At 38.5% G+C, this 23,276-nt stretch overlaps 2 protein-coding genes across 4 annotated transcripts in view; both read left to right on the forward strand.

Moving 5' to 3' along the window:
- The window catches only part of pdxdc1 (pyridoxal-dependent decarboxylase domain containing 1), a 67,138-nt gene that overhangs the window by 21,163 nt on the left and 22,699 nt on the right, over nucleotides 1-23,276 (forward strand). The gene's annotated exons all lie outside the window — the stretch shown is intronic.
- mapre1b (microtubule-associated protein, RP/EB family, member 1b) lies at nucleotides 10,623-19,213 on the forward strand. 2 transcript variants are annotated; one of them, XM_046070029.1, is made up of 6 exons: nucleotides 10,623-10,816; nucleotides 13,491-13,618; nucleotides 15,803-15,948; nucleotides 18,413-18,626; nucleotides 18,705-18,814; nucleotides 18,977-19,213. In XM_046070029.1, the coding sequence occupies exons 2-6, from the start codon at nucleotides 13,498-13,500 to the stop codon at nucleotides 19,196-19,198; spliced, it is 813 nt and encodes a 270-aa protein (XP_045925985.1). In that variant the 5' UTR covers nucleotides 10,623-10,816; nucleotides 13,491-13,497; the 3' UTR covers nucleotides 19,199-19,213. The 2 variants fall into 2 exon arrangements, with proteins under 2 accessions (XP_045925985.1, XP_045925994.1); XM_046070038.1 differs by having other exon boundaries at nucleotides 18,413-18,614.

Genomic DNA, 23,276 nt, shown 5'->3' on the forward strand with positions numbered 1-23,276 from the left:
CTGTGCCTCTCCTCTCTTCCTCCAGACTCTGGGACCTTGATTTCCAAAGGAAATGCAAAATTTACTTTCATCAGAGAACATAACTTTGGACCACTCAGCAGCAGTCCAGTCCTTTTTGTCTTTAGCCCAGACGAGACGCTTCTGACGCTGTGTCTTGTTCAACAGTGGCTTGACACAAGGAATGTGACAGCTGAAACCCATGTCTTGCATACGTCTGTGCGTGGTGGTTCTTGAAGCACTGACTCCAGCTGCAGTCCACTCTTTGTGAATCTCCCCCACATTTTTGAATGGGTTTTGTTTCACAATCCTCTCCAGGGTGCGGTTATCCCTATTGCTTGTACACTTTTTTCTACCACATCTTTTCCTTCCCTTCGCCTCTCTATTAATGTGCTTGGACACAGAGCTCTGTGAACAGCCAGCCTCTTTAGCAATGACCTTTTGTGTCTTGCCCTCCTTGTGCAAGGTGTCCATGGTCGTCTTTTGGACAGCTGTCAAGTCAGCGGTCTTCCCCATGATTGTGTAGCCTACAGAACTAGACTGAGAGACCATTTAAAGGCCTTTGCAGGTGTTTTCTGAGATACTGATTTTGGAGTTTTCATTAGTTGTCAGTTATAATCATCAAAATTAAAAGGAATTAACACTTGAAATACACTCACCTAAAGGATTATTAAGAACACCTGTTCAATTTCTCATTAATGCAATTATCTAATCAACAACAAATCACATGGCAGTTGCTTCAATGCATTTAGGGGTGCGGTCCTGGTCAAGACAATGTCCTGAACTCCAAACTGAATGTCAGAATGGGAAAGAAAGGTGGTTTAAGCAATTTTGAGCGTGGCATGGTTGTTGGTGCCAGACGGGCCGGTCTGAGTATTTCACAGTCTGCTCAGTTACTGGGATTTTCACACACAACCATTTCTAGGGTTTACAAAGAATGGTGTGAAAAGGGAAAAACATCCAGTATGCGGCAGTCCTGTGGGCGAAAATGCCTCGTTGATGCTAGAGGTCAGAGGAGAATGGGCCGACTTTGACTGAAATAACCACTCGTTACAACCGAGGTATGCAGCAAAGCATTTGTGAAGCCACAACACGCACAACCTTGAGGAGGATGGGCTACAACAGCAGAAGACCCCACCGGGTACCACTCATCTCCACTACAAATAGGAAAAAGAGGCTACAATTTGCAAGAGCTCACCAAAATTGGACAGTTGATGACTGGAAAAATGTTGCCTGGTCTGATGAGTCTCGATTTCTGTTGATACATTCAGATGGTAGAGTCAGAATTTGGCGTAAACAGAATGAGAACATGGATCCATCATGCCTTGTTACCACTGTGCAGGCTGGTGGTGGTGGTGTAATGGTGTGGGGGATGTTTTCTTGGCACACTTTAGGCCCCTTGGTGCCAACTGGGCATCGTTTAAATGCCACGGCCTACCTGAGCATCGTTTCTGACCATGTCCATCCCTTTATGGCCACCATGTACCCATCCTCTGATGGCTACTTCCAGCAGGATAATGCACCATGTCACAAAGCTCGAATCATTTCAAATTGGTTTCTTGAACACGACAATGAGTTCACTGTACTAAAATGGCCCCCACGGTCACCAGATCTCAACCCAATAGAGCATCTTTGGGATGTGGTGGAACGGGAGCTTCGTGCCCTGGATGTGCATCCCACAAATCTCCATCAACTGCAAGATGCTATCCATCAATATGGGCCAACATTTCTAAAGAATGCTGAATCAATGCCACGTAGAATTAAGGCAGTTCTGAAGGCGAAAGGGGGTCAAACACCGTATTGGTATGGTGTTCCTAATAATCCTTTAGGTGAGTGTATATCAGTCTGTGTAGAATGAATGTATACATTATACAAGTTTCACTTTTTGAATGGAATTACTGAAATAAATCAACTTTTTGATGATATTCTAATTATATGACCAGCACCTGTATGGAACCAGAAAATATACAATCAGGAAACTGGCATTTCAGTCAGAAGATGTTAATTTATTAGTAGCTGGAGCTTTTTAAGGTGCTCTTATGGTTAATCTTTAATCTACTAACATTTCTAAGAGCATCCTAAGTTTTGATGCTTTTGGGAAACACCTCTTAATCTTAATAAAGTTTGTAAGAATGATTTTACAATCACTTTAGCCTTAAGATGCTTTTGGGGAAACAACTCTTTTTGGGATTGTAGTTTGCTCTGATGGTTCACTCCTCTGTTCTGACCTCACTATTCTGAGATACTTTTCTGCTCTTATAAATTCTAATTATGATTATACTGTATATTTGTTTAAAACAGAACATTTTCATTCCTGATGTCAGTCAGAAGCTTACAGTATGTATTTTTTTATTCTTTTTTTCAGGGTACCTAGTGCTGAAGGATCTTGGCTTCAAAGTAGCGAAATATGTTGCCTCAGAGGTCTGCGAGGATTCAATTGCTGTGGCGACCGTCAACCACGATGGAAAGATTGTGCATGTTGGTGACGCCCGGTCCATCTCCCAGGAATTCGTATGTACACACACACACACACACACACACACACACACACACACACACACACACACACACACACACACACACACACACTCACACTGTTTGTTGTTCTTTCTGAACATGTTCACATTCTTACACAGTTGATAACGTTTAAATTCTTTTTTCTTGCTACCATATTCTCTGTGACTCTGTTTGATATCTGACTCATTTGAATCCTCTGCTTTTATTTAAAGTCTCATCTTTTGTTGTTTTGAGTCATTTGAAAGCGTGTGGTTTAAACCTGCTCTATACATGATTGGCTTTCTGGCGGGACAAACGCCATCTTTGCTGTTTACAGGCTTTCCCCATATAGTTGTATGTGATTGAGGGGCAGCCATAATTCATGTGTGATTTACACCATAAAGGGTCAAAGTTCTTCATCCAAAAACAAGTTTACAGCTTGTTAAATGCACACAGTCAAGTGGATACTGATTGGTAGGTCACCATGGTAGCGACTTCTCAATCACACAGTAGTCCCTCCCCCTAAAGCATACCCTGCTTTATCGTCTATTTTTCTCTAAATGGAACCATCATTTACAAAATTAACATCATGCTGTGTTAAAGAAGACAGGCTCTCTATGAAAAGTGCAAAAAGACAACTTATGAATTGGCGCTCTATTAATAAAATTTAATTGAACACGAAGATGCCATACAGCTCAACTGAAGTGACAATTAGCCTAAGACTAAATTAAATCAGCTCCTTGTTCCCTTTTGACGATGCAGCTCGAGCAGTGGGGTCCGTTTGATTTGCTGATCGGAGGAAGCCCCTGTAATGACCTCTCCATCGTCAACCCATTCAGAAAAGGCCTCTATGGTACGTTACTGTGTTGTATGCTTTTCAGCTTTTAATGAATAAATTATTTGTGTTTATAATATGCCAACGAGTCACTGATTCCATTAGAAAGGTGCTACTTTCACGTATTTGTAAATTGGGAACTTTTAGGTTTTAAATAATATTTCCAGCCTTAACTGCAATGCTGATAATTTTGTAATCACAGTTGTCATGCAGATGCTTTCTATGTTTGAAACTAGTATAAAAATGTCCTTTCTTCTTTGCTGTAATTCACTTCTCTCTCCGGCAGAGGGCACTGGCAGGCTGTTCTTTGATTACTACCGCATCCTTCAGCTGCTGAAGCCCAAAGAGGAAGACCCGAGGCCATTCTTCTGGCTGTTTGAGAACGTGGTCTTCATGAACACACATGACAAAGTCAACATCTGCCGCTTCCTCGAGGTACGCCCCATCCGGTTCTGTTTGGTTTCTGTTGGATCCTTTTTATCTTTAGTGCTCTCCTCTTCTTACTATACATAACAAAGTATATTAATAGTTACGCTTTATTACTACATCTCACTTCATATTACATTCAATAATAATAATTAAAGATTATTATTATTACATTTAATTTCCCATAGCATATTGTGTAAATATACTGTTTTATTACATTTTATTTCTATTAAAATTCTATAAATTAATTAAGACAAACACAGAGTATCATTACTTAGTCATATTATATTTTCATCTGATGTTTTCTGTTACAATAGATGGTGTCATATCACTCTAACATGAACTTTACGTAGCTGCTACAAACACACCACTTTGTCACTTCACTTGAGACAGTACTTTACTATTAGTTTAAGTACAACACTGGTCGTGGGTTCTGTATGTATGTGTACTGCTTGCCTGTCATTTTTAGTTTAATTGCTCTTGTATTGTTTTCTGTTCTTATTTTTTATTTTATGTACAAGTAATCTGTACTTTTCCCTTTGGGGATCAATAAAGGCTTATCTTAGGATGATAAGATAAGCCTGTATCCATCCTTCTCTCCTTTTCGGTTCTTTCGTTCCCTTTATCCTGTTACTTTTTATTCTCTTCCTTCTGCCTTCATGTTTTCTTCCTGCCACTTCCTTCTTTCCTTGTTGCACTGCAGTTTTCCTCTAACTAACATCTTCCAAACTCTGAGAACTGACTGTCGCTGCTATCTGATTGTTCAACAGTGCAACCCGGTGCTGGTGGATGCAGTCAAAGTTAGCCCCGCCCACAGAGCTCGTTACTTCTGGGGAAACATCCCAGGGATGAGCAGGTAAGACGTTTAATTAATCATAAATTATAAAGGTTAAATTATTAAAAAACTAATGAAATAATTTATATCTACTGTAGTTATATATAGTTGTTCTTTAGCAGTAGTGGTATCAGTAAAAGTAGCATGTTAGTGGTTAGTACACTTTCTTTCTGCTTTTATAGATTTCGACCAGTCATACATCATTTTCATGTCATCGTAACTACCACGTTTCTTTTGGGTGAAAACGAGTGCTGTATAAGTGCAAGCACCAAATTGAAACACTAGTGGCACCACGGCCAAAACCTGCTCTGTCACATTTTCAAATAAAAAAAAAATAAAAAATAGAGTTTTACATTTTCTTTGCTACACCAAAGAGCAAAGGGAGGTAAAAAGTAGCTTCACGCCATCACCAGAGAGGATGAAAATGGGTAACTGTGGAGTTTGGTTTAGCAGTCTGTTCGCTCTAAAGGGAGCAGACGGTATTTTAGCACCTACGTTCTAATTATGGACTTTGAAAGTAACGTAGAAAGTGGTGCTAAACCAGACCTGACCTCTCACCTCGTAGTAAAAAGTTGCGTAATAAGGACAAACGGCTATCAAATGAGAGACAGTGGTTCCACTTTGACAAAGCGATGTAAGTATTTTATAGTAACGTCACATTGGATGGACTGAAACGGCAAAATAAAGTGTTTCAACAACATAACCTAGAGATTTAATATGGTATTTTTTGTCATGGTCGTTCACTTTGATGGGGTAGAATAAAAGGACACCCCACTTTTTCTATAATTTTTTTCTATATAACTACTCCTATCGTTGATCGGCCATGACATAATCGTTGCCTGGCTCCTAAGATCTTCTGCGTCTCTTTTACTTCTCTCCTTCTTGTGTCTTCATCTTGTAAAACACTTTGTAACTTGTGTTTTTTTTTCATGTCATATACAAATGAAGGTTTTTTTGCTTGTTTGCTGCTCATCTCCCATCAGGCCCATTATAGCCTCCCAGAACGACAAGCTGAGTCTCCAGGACTGTTTAGAGATCGGTAGAGAAGCCAGGGTCAGTGATCGAACCTGCTGGTTCCGTCATTTTGTGTTCTCTACAATCCCTTTATTTTACATAATTAATGTGTTTTGTTTTGTTTATTAAGGAACATTAATCACAACTGTATGTTGTTTTTGCTCAGGTCACTAAGGTGAGGACGATCACCACCAATCCAAACTCTCTGAAGCAGGGCAAAGGCGTCGCTCAGCTGCCTGTCCTCCAGAACGGCAGAGAGGACAACCTCTGGATCACTGAACTAGAGAAGTAGGCTTCTTGATACTTATGTTTGTGTGTGTGTGTGTGTGTGTGTGTCTGTTTGCGTGTGCAGGGAAAGGTCCTGGTGGATCACATCATCTCCTGGTCTGGGTTTGTTTTTCTTGCTGCTGCTCAGATCTCAGCATTGCTTAATTATTGCTGTTTATCTTTTTCCAGTCCAGTTTTAACATTAATGCTTTTACTCTGGTCTGTAAATTTTAACGCTTTGTACTGCTTTTACACTGAATTTAGGCAGAGATAAGAGATAACATTTACACAAAAATACAGTCTTTTATACCCACACTGGACAGCTTTCATCTACCCCTCATGATACAGTAAGATCCCCCTGACCAGGATGGACCGACTAGAAGTCCTTTACCAATAGAGAGTTCCCAACTGTTCCCAACAATAGCCAGGTTTCCACTGTGGCGAAGCTGCTGGATAGCAACCCAACAAAAACACAATTTTTTTTACCATATCAAAACTAGGAATACCAAATACATCATGTGGCACAACAGCAAATTGCATGAGGGAGCTGGGGTGTCCCGGTGACCTGCCCTACATCTTTGTCCCCTGAGACAGCTCTGAGCCCCACCTCACTTTTTTTTTTTAAATTAACTAAGGCTGCAACTAATGATTATTTCCATTATCAATTAATGTGGCAATTCTTTTCTGATTAATAGACATTTGGTCTGTAAAACATCAGAAAACAGTGAAAATTGTTTATTACAATGTCCTGGAGCTAAAGCTGATATCCTCAGATGCCTTCATAAAACTGTCATAAAAGAGTAAGAAAACCCTGCAGATATTCACACAATCAGCCTTTTTATTAAAGTAGTTGCTGATTAATTTGATGGGACTAATCGATTGCTCTACATTTTGTCACTCGTTCTTTACCAGAATCTTTGGTTTCCCCAAACATTACACCGACGTGAGGAACATGAACCGGCAGCAGAGGCAGAAGGTGCTGGGGAAGGCGTGGAGCGTGCCGGTCATCCGTCACCTCTTCGCTCCCCTGAAGGACTATTTTGCCTGTGAGGAGCTGCCTCCCTTGACCACGTCCATCATGTCCACCACCTCCCCCTCCCCGTCTTCCCCTGCCTCTCCAGAACTACAGCAACTAAGATAGGGGAGGTTGGATAGGTTTTTGTATAGCACAATATGTAAGGGGTTTTTGCCCCAACACATGGTTTACAAGAACTAGATGGAGCATAAATTGTCTATAAATGTCTCCTACTACTTCAAAAGAAAAAACAGAGCTCACTGACCGGCTCCTGTGGATTACTGCCATGGGGACATTTTGTCCACTATGCAATTGAATCTCTTGCATCGTGTCACACATGCAGTTTGTCACTTTGGCCTTCAAAGCCCTTCTGTCTTTCTTGGATAGAAAATTCTGCATTTTCATCCTGAACCTTGCCGCCTACTGGAGTATAAAGAACACTGCCAATCCTTTTCTTTTTTTCCTCCATGCTGCTTAGTGATTTGTCAGTGGTGCTACTACTCAGTGAACAGCAACACATTTTAGCTTAGATGGCTAAAAAAAACCTCACTGGTAATAGGGTTACACCGCCACCTCTACATTTTAGTTTCTTGGTTTTTTAAGGTGTGAATCATGTTGAACTGAAAGATGTCTCGCTGCTTTACTGTAATATTTGAATAATTTTATCAGGACAAAAGCAGAACTCATTACTTTTTTTATTGGATTAAGATCTGCTGTATTTTTAAAACTGTTATATTCTGGTCACACATGCCATGTTTATACCAAACTAACTGAACTGTCTGTCGATAAAGGTATTTGAGAAGACGCAATCCACAGTTCGGACACAGACTTTTTATCTTTTTTACATCAGTTTTTAACTTTCATTCTCATCCTTTTGTTCTATACTTGTATGTTTTGGGTAACTCTGAGAAGTAGGAAGTAATTGAGGACAGCTTTTATTTGTATTTGGGAAGACGATTGAACTGTTATTGTTGCATCGGTGCTATATGTGTGTACAGGTGTGTGCACTGCCACTTTCACACCAACAAAACTGATAACACTAAGGCCCTTAAGAGTGTTATTGCTGCTTTGGTGCTAATAATAAGAAAACCATACTGATGATTGCAGTTACCTGCAGCCTCATAATCACCTGTATCGTGTTTTGTTTTAGAGAAACGGTGACGTTTGTAAGGCTTTACTCTTCAGGGCACAGACGTATAACACCTACCTTCATTATATATTACCTAAAGCTGATCTTTCAGTCCAAGAATTTTCTTCTTTTTTATTGTTAAAAATGTTACTTTTCTGTTTCAAGGGAAATGAATTTAAATCATTCACTGTCAATTACTGTCCATTTTTGTTAGTTAATGCCTAACTATGTTAACATAAGCTGGAACTGACTTTATTGTTCAATACTTGACAATATTACTTAATCAATACCGTTCTTAAAGTCAATTAAGTCATATGTCTATCTATGCCAAGAAATGTACACAACAAGCTCTGAGTTGCTAAAGTTACATTCATTCGGCGGATTATTCAAGTGCACTTGTGTGTGTAAAGCTATAATAACCAAGCAGGATATGCCAATGAACAAGTAATTTAGTTGTCATGTTGAACACTATTTTGAAGCTGCATGCACTGCACAGTCTAACAGAATACCCCTTCATGGTAATGAATTTAACATGTCTTTTTTTTTTTTATATATATATATATATTTTGCTGACTGATGATTGTATCATGAACACAGGTTTTGAGAACCGTTTTGGGTGAGGAGCTTTAAGTGTAGTGTGAGCTGTACAGTGTGTTTGCACATTTACACCTGGGGAATGAATTCAGAAGGTGTGTAAGTGTGGAGGGAAAACTAAAGTGTCTCACCTGTGCTGCCCCCGATCATCTCTGTACTGTACCAGATACTGTTGTTTTTCTATAAATTTTTTTTAATGAGGCACATGCAGTGTTGTTAAATGTATAAATGTTTGAACATAGAATGGTGCTCTGTGTTAAACTCATTTTTATCTATATTTGTGATTGAATTAAAATAAGGGATTTTTTAATGGGACTTTTAAAAAGATCAATAAAAATAATAGATTCCAGGGATGGCGTCTTTATTATGTGTCCAATAACTGACGTTTGATATCTATAAAGGTTTTTAACGTACAAACAGGGTACATGTAGCTACCATTTATTTTCTCAGTTATCTCAAGGTTTTGGCAACTTTGTGGCAGCAATTCTGTAGAGATAAGATTATCTAGCCTAAAGCTACTTATAACAGTAGCTTTATGCTCATATTTAAACTTGACTACTTTTAGTGGAGCAAAAAAACTAATTAAAGGGTTCAGTTCTTGCCCATATCAGAATTTTATTCCTGGCAGTGTAAAGAAGGTGTAAAAATCAGGATTTCAACCTTCATTAATGGAAATAGATGTTTATAAAATAGAAAGGTTAACTGAGTAAATATCATTTATATAAAAAGAATATTTAAGATCTTAAATCCTGCTGTGCAAACAATCCCTAAATCACCCTGTCAGTCTCCAGGTTTGCACAAAAAAAACACAGTAATTCGTTAAAAATACTGATGGTGTTTTGTTGTCTGAAACAAAAGCTTGTAGTACTGAAAAAGACTAGTAAAAATTCTAAGATATTTTTATGAGTGAAGGTCTATTTGTGACCACAGAAATCTCCTAAATAATTCCTAAAAACTTGCAGTTTTTAAGTGAAAACATCTTTAATGTTACTGTAAATACAATATTTATTAGAAATCTTACCTGTACTTGTATCTGAATAATAGATACTAGTAAAATAGAAATAGTTACTACTAACTATTCAAATAAGAACTAGCATCTATTGAATATGTAGTATCTAAACAATAGATACTAGAAAAATGGAAATAGTTACTAGTAACTATTAAAATAAGAACTAGCATCTATTGAATATGTAGTATCTAAACAATAGATACTAGTAAAATGGAAATAGTTACTAGTAATTATTCAAATAAGAACTTGTATCTATTGAATATGTAGTATCTAAACAATAGATACTAGGAAAATGGAAATAGGTACTAGTAACTATTGAAATAGATGATGTCTGAACTGTAGAGCCCTATTGATTTCAATGGCAAAAATCTGAAATGCGTTACTAGTAACTAAAAGATAGTTACAAGTAACTAATGGAATGGTTAATAATAGTAACTAAAAAGTAAGTAGCCTTCTAGTATCTAATCTATTATTACTAGTAAAATGGGAATGGTTACTAGTAATTATTCAAATAAGAACTTGTATCTACTGAATATGTAGTATCTAAACAATAGATACTAGGAAAATGGAAATAGTTACTAGTAACTATTAAAATAAGAACTAGCATCTATTGAATATGTAGTATCTAAACAATAGATACTAGGAAAATGGAAATAGGTACTAGTAACTATTGAAATAGATGATGTCTGAACTGTAGAGCCCTATTGATTTCAATGGCAAAAATCTGAAATGCGTTACTAGTAACTAAAAGATAGTTACAAGTAACTAATGGAATGGTTATTAATAGTAACTAAAAAGTAAGTAGCCTTCTAGTATCTAATCTATTATTACTAGTAAAATGGGAATGGTTACTTTTAAATAGCGACTACTAAGTTTTAAAGAATAAATGTTAAAAAGATTTGCCGACCAAAATAAAACATGTATTAAAAAAAATAAAAATAAAAATTTGTACGTCGTGTCATAAAGGGTCTCGCCGTCGTTACGTTTTTAGGCGTTACCCGTTACGTCAGGACGTCACCAAATCGGTTCTTCCGCTGCCGGTAGAGTGAACGTTAGCTGCCAAGAAGAAGAAGAAGAGAAAAAGCAGAAGTGGCAATAACGTCGAAACAATTACTGATAGGCTTTTTTTATGATACAGGGTTACAGCCGAGAAAACTAAACAATCGTGTCCAAGAGCTGTGAAAGTCAATCCACTCAAGGTAGGTTCAACGGCGCTTACAACACGATGTCATTTAACGTCATTTGTCGGCATGGGAAACGGCGGCTCTGTTAGCTAAGATGGAGCTAGCTAACCGGGATGCGACCGTTTGGCTGCCGAGTAACACCAACTAGCGCAGCACGCTTCTGTAGCTCAGACACGATTTTAGTAGAAATTCGGACAAATCCAGCGCTTTCGATCCAACACTAAAAACAACGCGTGTCGCATTAACAGCTACAAGCTAACTGAAGCTAGCGAGGTGCCGTGGTGATTTTCAGGGCGGGGAAACACGTCTTACTGGCTGGGAGATAACCCCGGCTCACGATTACAAGCCAGTGACAGAAACGTAGCTAATTAGCTACATCGTCGGTCGCCAATACAAGGAAATTGTCTAACCAATTAAATCAATTGTCAAATGGTTGCTTGTGTGTTAACTGCTCCTGTAGTCTGCTGGGTCGCCGCACAGCTAAGCTAAGCTATTGATGGAGCTAAGTTGCTTGTCCAGTCGGCTAACCGTTAAGTTCCTCACCAGGGCCCTGTTGCCCTTAGCCAACTGGAATTAAATAGTAGCTAAAAATAGTTGGTAGAGCTCAAACTAACGATTATTTCATTATTGATTATTTTCTTAATTAACACTTCAGCCTATGAAATATTGGAAAATTGTGAAAAATACTCTCAGATACCATTTTTAGGTTGCTATCCTGGCAACAGTCCTCAACCTCAATATAATACATTTACAACAATATCAAACACAGGGGGAATCAGAAAATTAGCACATTTGAGAAGCTGGAAACTGGTAATTTTTGGTAATTTCATATGTTTAATATCTGAAACGATGAGTCGATTGATTAACGGACAGTCGTTTTAGCTCTATTAAGTTATTAGCCTAATATTGTTAGTTGACCTGCACTTCATTTGTTGAGGAGTTATACTTTGAATCCAATACATTTGAAAGGAAATTGTTAGTTAGATGTTTAATATGTGTAACAGAGTGACAACGACAGGTAAAACCTCAACAGTTATCCCTCAACAGTATCCCTTCATGTGATATTTGATTAATTGTTTCAGCAAAAATGTGAAATCTTGCTGGTTTCATCTTAAATGTAAGGAAATGCTGCTATTTTTTGGTCATTCATGATGGTATATGAAGAGTTTTTGGGTTTTGGACTGTTGGTTGGATAAAAGAAGCGCTCTGAAGACCTCACTTTTGGGCCGTGGAATGTTGTGATAAGAATATTTCAAAATTTTTTGACGTTTTATAGACTAATCGATTAATCATGAAAATTCTCTGCAGATTAGTCTAATGAAAATTATCGTTAGTTGCAGTATTAATAATGTTAGTTCTCCTGTACTTCATTGTTGAGTTGTTATTCTTTGAATCCAATATATTTTAAAAGGAAGTTGTTAGTTTGATATTAAATATGTGAAACGGTGACAACGACAGGTAAAAACTAACCTTTTTATTTTTGTGAATCGGCAGAATCGGCATCAGTACTGTATATGACTTGTATTGATTGAAGATTCTCACTAACACATGACAGGATGCTTGTGTTATCTCTCGTTTAGATCCATGTACAGTTGTTCACTAAATTTGAAGAGAACTGTTATTCCTGTAAGGCCCTCAGGCTATTGCACTCAGCTGTTGAGAAAATAACTGACCGGGCCTGAACTGGAGATGATCCCAAGCTATGGATAAGGGCTTCTGCTGTACACACTACAGACCTTATGGAGACACGCAGTCCTATGTCATTATATATCTGTATCTAATGATTATAGTGTACACATAATTAATAATTTTGTAGTTTCTGACTTCTGTAATTGATAATACTGCTGTCATCCAGCAATATATGACTTTGGCTCGTCATATTTCAAATTCTTAATGATTTTAAATTGTGCTTATTATAAAGTATTGTTTTGGGTGCCACCACATTTGGGTGTGCCTAGAGTCTTGTCTTCAGTGTAAAGTTATATCTGTTGATTGATTGGGGCCAGCCAGTGCAACTCTTTCCCTGTCAAGAAGCCAGGGGCCGGGCTCTGTTGGGTTTCTAACTGCACCCAAATTCAGAATGAGATGTGAACTTGCTCATGTGATTAGATGTCTTGTGTACTATTTTATGGTGTTATCTAATGATTAGTTAATTAATTGATAAGTCAGAAGACAGAATATTATTCGAAAAATATTTTGATAGGGTAGTTGCATAATTTTTTCAAATGTAAATATTTGCTGGCTTTTTTTGTCTTTTATGATATTAAACTGAATATTTTGGGGTGTAGGACTCGTGGGTCGCATGATAAAGGGAATGTGAAGATGTCAGCTTGGGCTTAAGGAAATTGTGATGCGAACGTTTTGTTAATTGAACTTCTTGAAATATTAAAGGCCAAATGATCAATAGAGAAAATACTCAGCAAATTAATCAAAAATAATAGTTAGTTGCAGCCCAAGTGTTGCCACAAAATAAAGAGTACATTATTTAAAAGCCACTTTAAATAATTTACACAAGTAATTTCCAACGTATTTATAATTTGGCTCATAATAATGACAAAACATTACAGATGCAAATTAACTCTCTGCCGTCAGCTATATACTGATAGGCTTACATTGTCTGCTCTGACAGATTAAACCAGTCATCATGTAAATTCTTCTCTCCGTTTCACACGTGTCCTCTCCTCCGCAGACCGACAATGGCTGTGAACGTGTACTCGACCTCAGTGACCAGCGACAACTTAAGTCGTCATGACATGTTGGTCTGGATCAATGAATCTCTACAGATGAACCTCACCAAGATAGAAATGTTGTGTACAGGTAAGACATTTCTTTTCTCCATTTATATATTTTATTTCTAAATCTGTCTCTTATCATGGGTGCAACTGTAATGTTTAATTAACAGACAGTTGTAGGACCAGGATGATGTAAGCATGCGTGATTTTTTGCACGACTGTGTGACTTCACTAGTGTCTTGGATCAAGAGGTCAGTCGTTGAGAACGTGAGAATGGATCACTGAAGCATCTGTTTTTATCACATGAGCCAATAAAACATGCTCGTGAGCGATGTCCTGATTTAGTCCATTAGCATTTATGGTATTTATATATCCGTACTTTTAATAAACATCGTGTTTGGCCAGTTGTTGGTAGTACAATTTAACATATTTAATGGTCACCAAGACCTTCAACATTAATTGTGGATCAAACCCCCTGCATGGTCGTTGCTGTCAGATATATTGGCTAACGCTGTTTCAAAGGCTGATGGAAGCCATCCTATGAACTGCTACTATCCTACACTCCTTTGTTTCACGCCCATCTGCCTGTGCATGCGTGTGTAGTTCCTCTGTCTAGTTTGTTACTGTCCAAACCCTCAGTTTTTTGTGTGTGTAATTTAAAGGCGTGTCAGAACAGCGGATGCCGGCACAGCTGGCTTTAATCTCTGGTGGACAGATTCATTAGTCAACTGGATTTTTAGTTCAAGAGTTTGTGTCAAAATAAGTTTTATCATAGGGCTGCTCAAGGGTACTAAGTACTTTGGACAGCACACCTGAAAAACTGCCTTGGAAAACCCCAGCAGAAACAACTACCGTATGCTGGAGTGACCCAGATGCAAGGAAATGCCAGCAGATCGTGCTTCATCCAGCCAGAGGGAACAACCACCGACCGACCGCACTGTGCCCGGTCGCTCTGCGATCTCCTGTCCCTGGCCTTGTACACTCCAACGCTCCGATACCTACAATGGGTTGTGTCGCTATTACAACCGGCGCGCTGTGAACAGTTGGTGATCGTTCCCTCTGGTTGGATGAATATTACGCGTGATCCATACACTGCTGCAGCTGGGGGCTCTTCGCAGCTGCAGCAGTGCAACTTTCTAAATTCTTCCATCTCACTGAGAAAAGAAGACGGGTCGAAACGAAATTTGCTTTATTGGCATGAATGTTAATACACCTGTATTTCCAAAGCTAAAGGAAAATACAAAAACAACAATTTAATTCATATAGTTTGAATGAATAAAATAATTTTATTTCTAAGCTATGTATTGGATATAGAATAATATCTGATATTGTTAATATCTCTGTTTTCTTTCATTACGGCTGTGTCTCCTTCTCGCAGTGATAACAGCAGCCATCTCTGCACAACACTTGGTGTTTTGCACCTTCCTTTCAAACATATTAAATACAGATGCTGTTGCATTTGCATGCAATTGCTTTTAGGCTTGTTAGATCAGATTGTGTGTAGTACATAAATGTATTTGCATGTTACCCTCCCATTACTTTGCACAATAAAATTGAAACCCCACAAATTGCATATTCATTAAGGCAAAAGTAGTAAATGAACAACAGGTGTTATCTTGCACTTTTGAAAGACGTCATTCTCTGTGCACACAGATCTGTAGATCAGCTTACGTGTTAATTTGCTGGTGATATCAAGTTTGCACACGTTTTTGGTCACGCAAACCTTTAGTAAATCTGGCCCACAGTGTTTAGGTGGTGGTAATATTGTAGAAGGTAGTGAAAGAATAAGAAGCCAAGCTTTTCAAATGCATTACTATTTAAGAAACTCTTTTATTAATCCTACTCTGGAAAATGTAAGTGCTGAATGTTGTGTAAACACAAACAGCCATACAAGAACTTATAAAAGCAAAGAAAGTACAAGACTGTATATAGTGTCACCTTTTAAGTCCATTTAAATCCCCTCTAGAAAAGGCGTTTTGGGATGGAGTGAATATTACGAAGAGTGTTGGGATGGCTTTTGTGTTTGTAAATACCGTTCATTTACCGTTGAGACAGGCAGCCAACTCTCAGCTACTGTTTAAAAAAAGAAAAAAGGTAATGTGTTTTGTTCGTTTTCTGTCCTGAGCCCTGTTTGTATTCATTTCTGTTCTGCCCTCGCATAGTCATAATTTGTCTTGTTTTTGGCATCCAATGATTCTAAACATGCAGCACACACTCGATTTTTATTATTTTAGACATGCAGACTTGTAAAGTAATTTATTTTTTCCAGGTGCTGCCTACTGCCAGTTCATGGACATGTTGTTTCCCAACTCTGTGCCTCTGAAGAAAGTAAAATTCGGTGCCAAGTTGGAGCACGAATACATCCATAACTTCAAGCTTCTGCAGGTTTCCTTCAAAAAGATGGGAGTCGACAAAGTAAGTAGCAAAACTCGTCATCTGCACTCGTGTCAGCTTACATGGTGCACCCAATATAAGTGCCGAAGGTCTGGAAATAAATAAGACTTCTGATCTAGATTTCTGATATTAGAGGGCACTTCTAGGTGCTCGTTTACTCCACTAATACAAACCAGCAAACCATTTCATAATGTTTAGCCCTCATATGCTAAATGTCCTGCATGAAGCCGTGAGCAGTGGTGATAATACCCTGTGACGCAGGCACTGTACACGTGGTTTTCTATTTAACAGGAACGGCTCTGTTTAAGTTCACCTACAGTGTGATGTGAGCCTGTCACCTGCACTTCTTATCTGACCAGCTCACTGTGCTGAATTATTTCATTTTTACAGGGAGTTCTGTTGGATTAAAATAATATATGTAAAAAGCAAGTTTATGCAAAGGGTTTCTCGGGGACAAAATTTATTCTAGTGAGACTGTGGTCCCAGATTAACGTATGACAGGATAAATAACTCTCACATGGAAATGGCTGCAGGCAAAACAGCACAGATAAATTGGACTCCCATTGTCAATGAAATCATTTTTACCTTTAGACAGTATGATATGTATGGAGTTACATCTCACAGGAAGATGTATGTAGTTCATTTTCTCCCAGGATTGTACATATATCTCAAAGTTTAAAAAAAAAAAAGAGGCTGCTTCTTTCTATTGCTGCGTCACATTAAAAAGCCTCTAAGTTTTAAATGTGGGGCAGCTGCAGGAATCACATTAATAGTGTCTTCACAGCAGCAGACTCCTAACAGCCGTCATCAGTAGCGCTGAAAATGAGTGAGCATGTTGCCTGGTTATGCAGGATTAGTGAGCACTTGGTCCAGATTACTGGGCAACCTGCCCACTCTTTCCAGTGGTGGGGGAAAACACTGCAAATTTATTTACTGGATTACCATCGTTTCTCACATACGCTTCTGTCACTGTAGATAATAATCAGCTATCGAGTGTATGACGGTGTATAAAGGGCTGTTAAGAATGTTGAAAACCAAATGTTTCATAAGTTTACAGCAACTGCTACAACAAAACGAAATGTCTTGAGCCTTGATCACCCTCTGTAGCTGTTAGAACAGAGCATTATAAAATATTTTAAGATTAACTTCACCAGTTGTTCCTTACTGTCACTTGAAATGCAAACTGAATCGCCCCCTCCCAACCAGCTGAGCTGCCTCTGCTGATCTGATCATGAGTCATTTTGGGTTTTTTTTTTTTAGCACTTTGTCAGCTTGTCTGTCTCTTTTGAAAACTCTGCAAGGTTTCATCTGTCAAAAAGAAATTAGATAACTATTAATAGGTAGACATTTATAGTTGCTCAACTGTATTTTCAAACCCCTTTTTTTTGTGCCACAAAGTGCATTAGAATCAAATAATCATGTTTTGTTTAAAATAAACACTGTTCTGCTGCCTTGTATGTTTTCCCTGTACACTACCAGTCCCTTCCCTCTTCTTCTATATCAGGTTTTAAAATCTATTTGTTATTGCTTTAACAGCTTCTTGCAGATCTGAACACTTCATAATGTTTTGAGATTGTCAAAAAGCCAACAAAGATTATACAGGGCAGATCCAGCCTAGTCATTTTGTTTTCAGACAGAACATGCAACAGCTTGCAGGACTATTGACAAAGCTGCCATAATTTATTCATGGGTCAGCTTCCTTCCTGCCGTCCATTTGTTTTGAAGACATTACTGTAGATCTGTGCACAGTTTGACGTGCCTGGGTTTTCATAGTTCGTTCTTGCAGATACTTGAACGAGCACATCGGTGTATTCATAGCTGTTCAGGGTTATAATCCCTGGCTTTGTGTCAGCACTAGACCCCGTCTTCATGCTTTGTGAGTGCATTGTCCCGTGATGTCAGCTTCCTCCATTGTTGAGTAATTGGGTTTACCGCCGAGCCTTGTCCACTGACTTCTATTGTTGTTTACTGCTGCTCTTATTTGTCACTGCAGTTTCGAATTTCAGGCTTTTTAATGCGGTTTAATTAACATATTTTTTTGCTAGTGTCATATACAGTCCAGGCGTTGTTGGTTCATAATTTAGTTCCACCAGGTCAGTAGCTGCCCTCAGTGTCACAGTGAAGAATCTGCCACAATATGAGGAAAATGTGCGCTGACGAGATGATTTGCGTGTGCATATTAGGTTCCAACAAAAGAGCTAAAAGAGAGTAAATATTAGACCTATATTCATCAGGTGACACACACGAATGATAACGTTCTGACGCTGCTGGAAGTTCAACAGTTAAAGTTAAAGAGTTCGGTAGAAAAATGTGCTTTGCAAGGTATTTAAAAAAGCATAATTTTGGTATCTGTACCAAAGCACATTAACTGTATTGACGGTGATGCTGAAAATGTAACGATACCAGCATGCTAACGACAGTGAAGCTACCAGCTGATGCCCTCCCAACACTCTGGTCTTAATTCTCTCGGTCTCTTTGCTTCCAGATCATTCCAGTAGACAAACTGGTGAAGGGGAAGTTTCAGGACAACTTTGAGTTTGTCCAGTGGTTTAAGAAGTTCTTTGATGCCAACTACGATGGGAAGGAGTACGACCCAGTGGAGGCGAGGCAGGGCCAGGACGCCATGCCCACACCAAACGTTGCCACGTCAGCTCTCAACAAGCCACCTAAAAAGGCCATCAGTCAAAGTCCGAGCTCTGGTTGGTCTAGTGGGTCAAACATTTGATATTTACTTTGTTTTCCTCTTGTTAATAACCGTCTCATCTTTGTCTCTTCAGCTCCCCAGAGGCCACCCGTTGCCAAGGTAGCGCCCAAGTTGGCTAACGTCAGTGCGAGGAAACCTGTGATGGGAGGAGGCGATGAGGAGAGGGCGGAGCTCATGAATGAGGTCAGCACGCCACCTTAAAACAAAAACAAAAATCACCAGCTGTACTATTACTATTGGAAAGTGAAATAACTTGTTAGTTTTACAACAAGCAAATAAATTAAACTGCTTTTACATAATATTGTGTCTCGAAAGTGAAAACTTAACTGTTGTTTTGGTCCAAAGGTTGAGATCCTGAAATCTACCATTCAGGACATGGAGAAGGAGAGAGACTTCTATTTCGGTAAGCTGCGGAACATTGAACTGATTTGCCAGGAGAAGGAAGGAGAGGGCGACCCCACACTGCAGAGGATCATAGACATCCTCTACGCCACAGACGTGAGTTTCTGTTTTTACAAGACTGCAATTCCCCCTTTATTTAAAAAAAACAAAAAAAAAAAATGTTGATGGTTGATTAAAATTACTCATCAGAATTGTAACCCTTTCAACTCTACAATAGAAATGGTCCGCCAGGGCCTACATTGGTATTTTTGATTATTACGATGTAATATCTTGGAGTATCATTAATCTAAGCTAAACAATTATGTAAGTCAATAAAAACTCCCGCACACTGTCTAACTGCTGGCAACATTTCGGTGCTAGAACTTCATCAGGCAAAATGACAAAGATTTTGCCTGATGAAGTTCTAGCACCGAAACGTTGCGCCAAGACAAAAAGTGCTCCAATATACATGACGGACGTCTTTCTGCCGCATGATGAATGAATGCTCTAGCTGTTAAGGTTTTATCGATTTTAAACAGAATCATGCAAACAACGATCTCCCGCGGGCAGTTCAAGGAAATCCTCTTAACGCCACAGCACAGCTTGTACCGCATGTGACATAATGATGTCATAATGAGCGTATCTCATAATCGCAACCTGATGATGCGAAAGAAAGACACCAGACATTTTTTATTTTAGACAGATTTAAATGGGTTCATGCTATGTGTCCCACAGGCATGAGGTCTGTTTTCAAAGGGTTAATTATTTTGTAAGACTCTGACTTTATTTTAAAGATTCCTCCCTTTCAGCCATAGATAATGGCATCAATTAAAAGCCGTTAATAAGCCAAAATATGGCAGTCCAATACTGAGTGTTATATCGTCCTTAAAGGATAAATCTGGTGAAATTCTGTATTTTTGTTATTGTCAGTAGGTCACATTTAAAAAGACCATACCCAGCACTGACGGTATCTACTAACAACTACTGATATCTCTTCTTCCTCTGAGCCATAGAGCTCCGTGTTTGTCCGAAAACTATTAATACATGTATTTCTGTAAATAGCATCAGAGTACGGTCTAGACCTGCTCTTTTATGAAAAGCGCTCAGAGATAACTGTTGTTGTGATTTGGCGCTATATAAATAAAATTTAATTGAATGTATTTGTGGGCTGTTTTTAAAGAAAATAAACTCTTCATTAGGATCCAGTGGGCTGAGAGCCAGCAGGGCAAGAGGGACGAAGTAACATATTGTTGATTTAGCCTTATTCTTTAAAGTATTCCCTGTAAACCAATATGTTTGGAGTTCACTGCCAGATTAAAGCCCATTTGCTCTGCTGCTAACAACTGCTGATGCCATTGTAAATTCCTGCAGAGGAATGGTATGCGGCCTGCTCACCAAGGCACAAAGTCTTCAGCAGTACTTGTCTAGAAAACATGCAAAGCTCCTGTTCACATGTATTATTCTGATCATTGCAAATACATTTTTGTGACAAAAGTTACAAGTAAATATCAAAACTCTTGTTTAGTGTGTGTTTGTAGTGTTGCTGCTGTGGAAATTAATTTATGTTTTAATCTGACAGAAAGAAAGAAATCTAATTACTGATCAGTGTTCCCTCTTTTCAGCATGTAGTCTGTTCCTGTATCTCAAGGTCATTTCGCAATTTCCTTTTTTAATATGAACTCACAAAGTATATCAGCTGCAAGAGGCACAAGAAGTTAATACAGCCCATCTGAAAATGGATTTCTTTATTTGAGGATCTGAGAGGAGGAAAAAAAAAGGTTGTACCGAACTGAACCATCTTTTAAAAAAAAACAACAAATGCATTAAAAGCTTTTATAGAAGTTTTCGATCCGAGGTTCGAAGGTGTTTCTGAGAGAGAGAGAGAGAGAGAGAGAGAGAGAGCAGCTGGGATTGAGCGAGCCTGAATGAAGAGAGGGAGCGGCCTTGGCGATGAACACAACAGTGAATCAGAGAAATAAAAGGAAAACAAACCTACGCCGCCACAGCTGGAGTCTAATTCTACAAATAATACAATAATATTAGCGTAGGTTAATCTTGATCTGCAGCTTTGCAGAAATATCAGGTTTAAACTAGGGCTGGTCACGTTAACGCGTTATTATTGCGTTAACGCATTAATTAACGCCGACAATAATTGTATCGCACGTGAATTCAGTTTTTATTTAATTATTATTAATTTGAAAGTCCGTTGCTCACTGGCTCTGAATACACATCCAGTCAAACCCTGGGTCACAGGAGGGGCGGGATGTTGATCAGCCTGCAAATCACCCACCAGTGGAGGGAGGCTTCAGCAGACTACGCTGTCATATTTTTTCCCCCATATCTTTCCACCCGCGATCCATTATCACGGCAGCTGTTAATGACGCAGCCTATCAAACAACTCAAACAGCCGAAACCAACATCTGCACCCTGTGTCCAATGTTTCAATGTAGTTTTGTATACATTGTCCCAACCTTACTGAACAGACTGTTTCTGCTGCTCCCTGATAAAAGATACCTGATGCTGATACCAGTTCAGAAAAAAACTGGTATCTGTGTAAAAGGAATACTGCTGGTAAAAAGCACCTTATTTGTTTAAAGTGTTTGCAAACCACTTGTTTTTGCACTTTTGTGTATATAGCAGTACATTTAAATTACAATTGCACAATACACTACTTTAGAATCCATTATTCAATTTTACGTGTAACAATGCGATTACTCGCGATTAAGATTTAAGTAAATCATGTGATTAAAAAATTAAAAGTTTTGCCCATCACTAGTTTAAACTGAATAAATAGACAAAAAACAAATAACTTTTGGGACATTTTTGCTGTAATTATCTTCAACTGTTGGTGCTGCGGTTCCTTCATCACTCCCAGACTAGTTTACTACACCTTGCTGCTATTTACTGCACTGCTGTTATTTGCTTGGAGACAATACTGCACTATAAATTTAATTTTTATTTTTATTTTATTTTACTTATTTCTGTATTTTTACTTTCTGGTCACTTTCTACTTTCTCAAGCCACCTGTATTTACTTCTCTGCCTGTGTGTGTTGCAACACCAGAATTTCTCCCTGGCCATCAATAAAGGCTTAACTTATCTAGAGCTGCAACAATAAAATTAAACTGACTAGAAAATCAATTGGCATCTTTTTTGATAATTGAATTATCATTTTAGGCATGTTTTTAAGCAAAAACGCAAGATAATCTTTGGTTCGAGCTTCTTAAATGTCAGGATTTTATGTTTATGGGAAGTTTTTTTTTTTTTTTTTTTTGCCTTACATGACAATAAACTGGCCATCTTTAGGGTTTTAGACTGTTGGTCGGACAAAACAAGACAATTAAAGACGTCACCTTGGACTGTGGGCAATCATAAAGGACATTTCTCACTATTTTACACTTCATGGCCAAACTGTTCAATGTTCAAGAAAATAATCAGCAGATTAATAGATTGTGAAAGTGATTGTTAGCTGCAGCTTTCACCTTAAAGTAGGTCATTAGTAGGACTGTGCAAAAAAAATAAAATCTAAACAGATGAGTATTGCAAGATTAATGTCCATGATACTGTATCAATTTCCTAGCCCATCGTATTACATTTAAAAAAAAAAAGGCTCTTTAACTGTTAACATGGTAATCCCCATTAACATGCTAATGGACATTAGCGTCGCCATAATATAATCCAGAGGTCACTAATAGGCGGACCGCGATCCGGACCCAGCCGCCGTCCTCTCCGGACCGCCGACCTACAGCCCATTTATTATTGAGACTTACTACCTCGTGACGGAGCGTTTCTATTTTAACCCGCGCAGCTTTTCTAGCATTTACTGTACTGGTTTAGAGGACCAGGAAACTCACAGACCAATCGCATGTGCTCCAATCGTCTCATGTGACGCTGCTCAGCCAATCAAATCTGCGCATACCGAGGCTTGCGAGTCGAGTCCGCGAGATTCACCAGAGACGTTTTGGAAACACACCCGAATTGAGGAGACGAAAGATAAAAGAGATTTCACATGACTTTTAATCAAGAATGTACAGATTTGTACATGTACATTCCTCCCACGGGCAGTTCAAAACCAGAATATCTCATAGATCTGCAATATGCTAGCTGGAGCTCACGTTTCTCACTGAACAACAGAAAGTAGGAAAGTGGTAGCTCTCTAAGAGGAAATGAAAGAGAAGAGGAGGCATTACAGCTGTTCATTTGTTATGATGTGTTTATTATAAAATTGGTTAAGACTACACTTCATCACTTCAAGCTACACTTTT

This window comes from Micropterus dolomieu, linkage group LG02, assembly GCF_021292245.1.
Source record: "Micropterus dolomieu isolate WLL.071019.BEF.003 ecotype Adirondacks linkage group LG02, ASM2129224v1, whole genome shotgun sequence".
NCBI classification, from domain to species: domain Eukaryota; kingdom Metazoa; phylum Chordata; class Actinopteri; order Centrarchiformes; family Centrarchidae; genus Micropterus; species Micropterus dolomieu.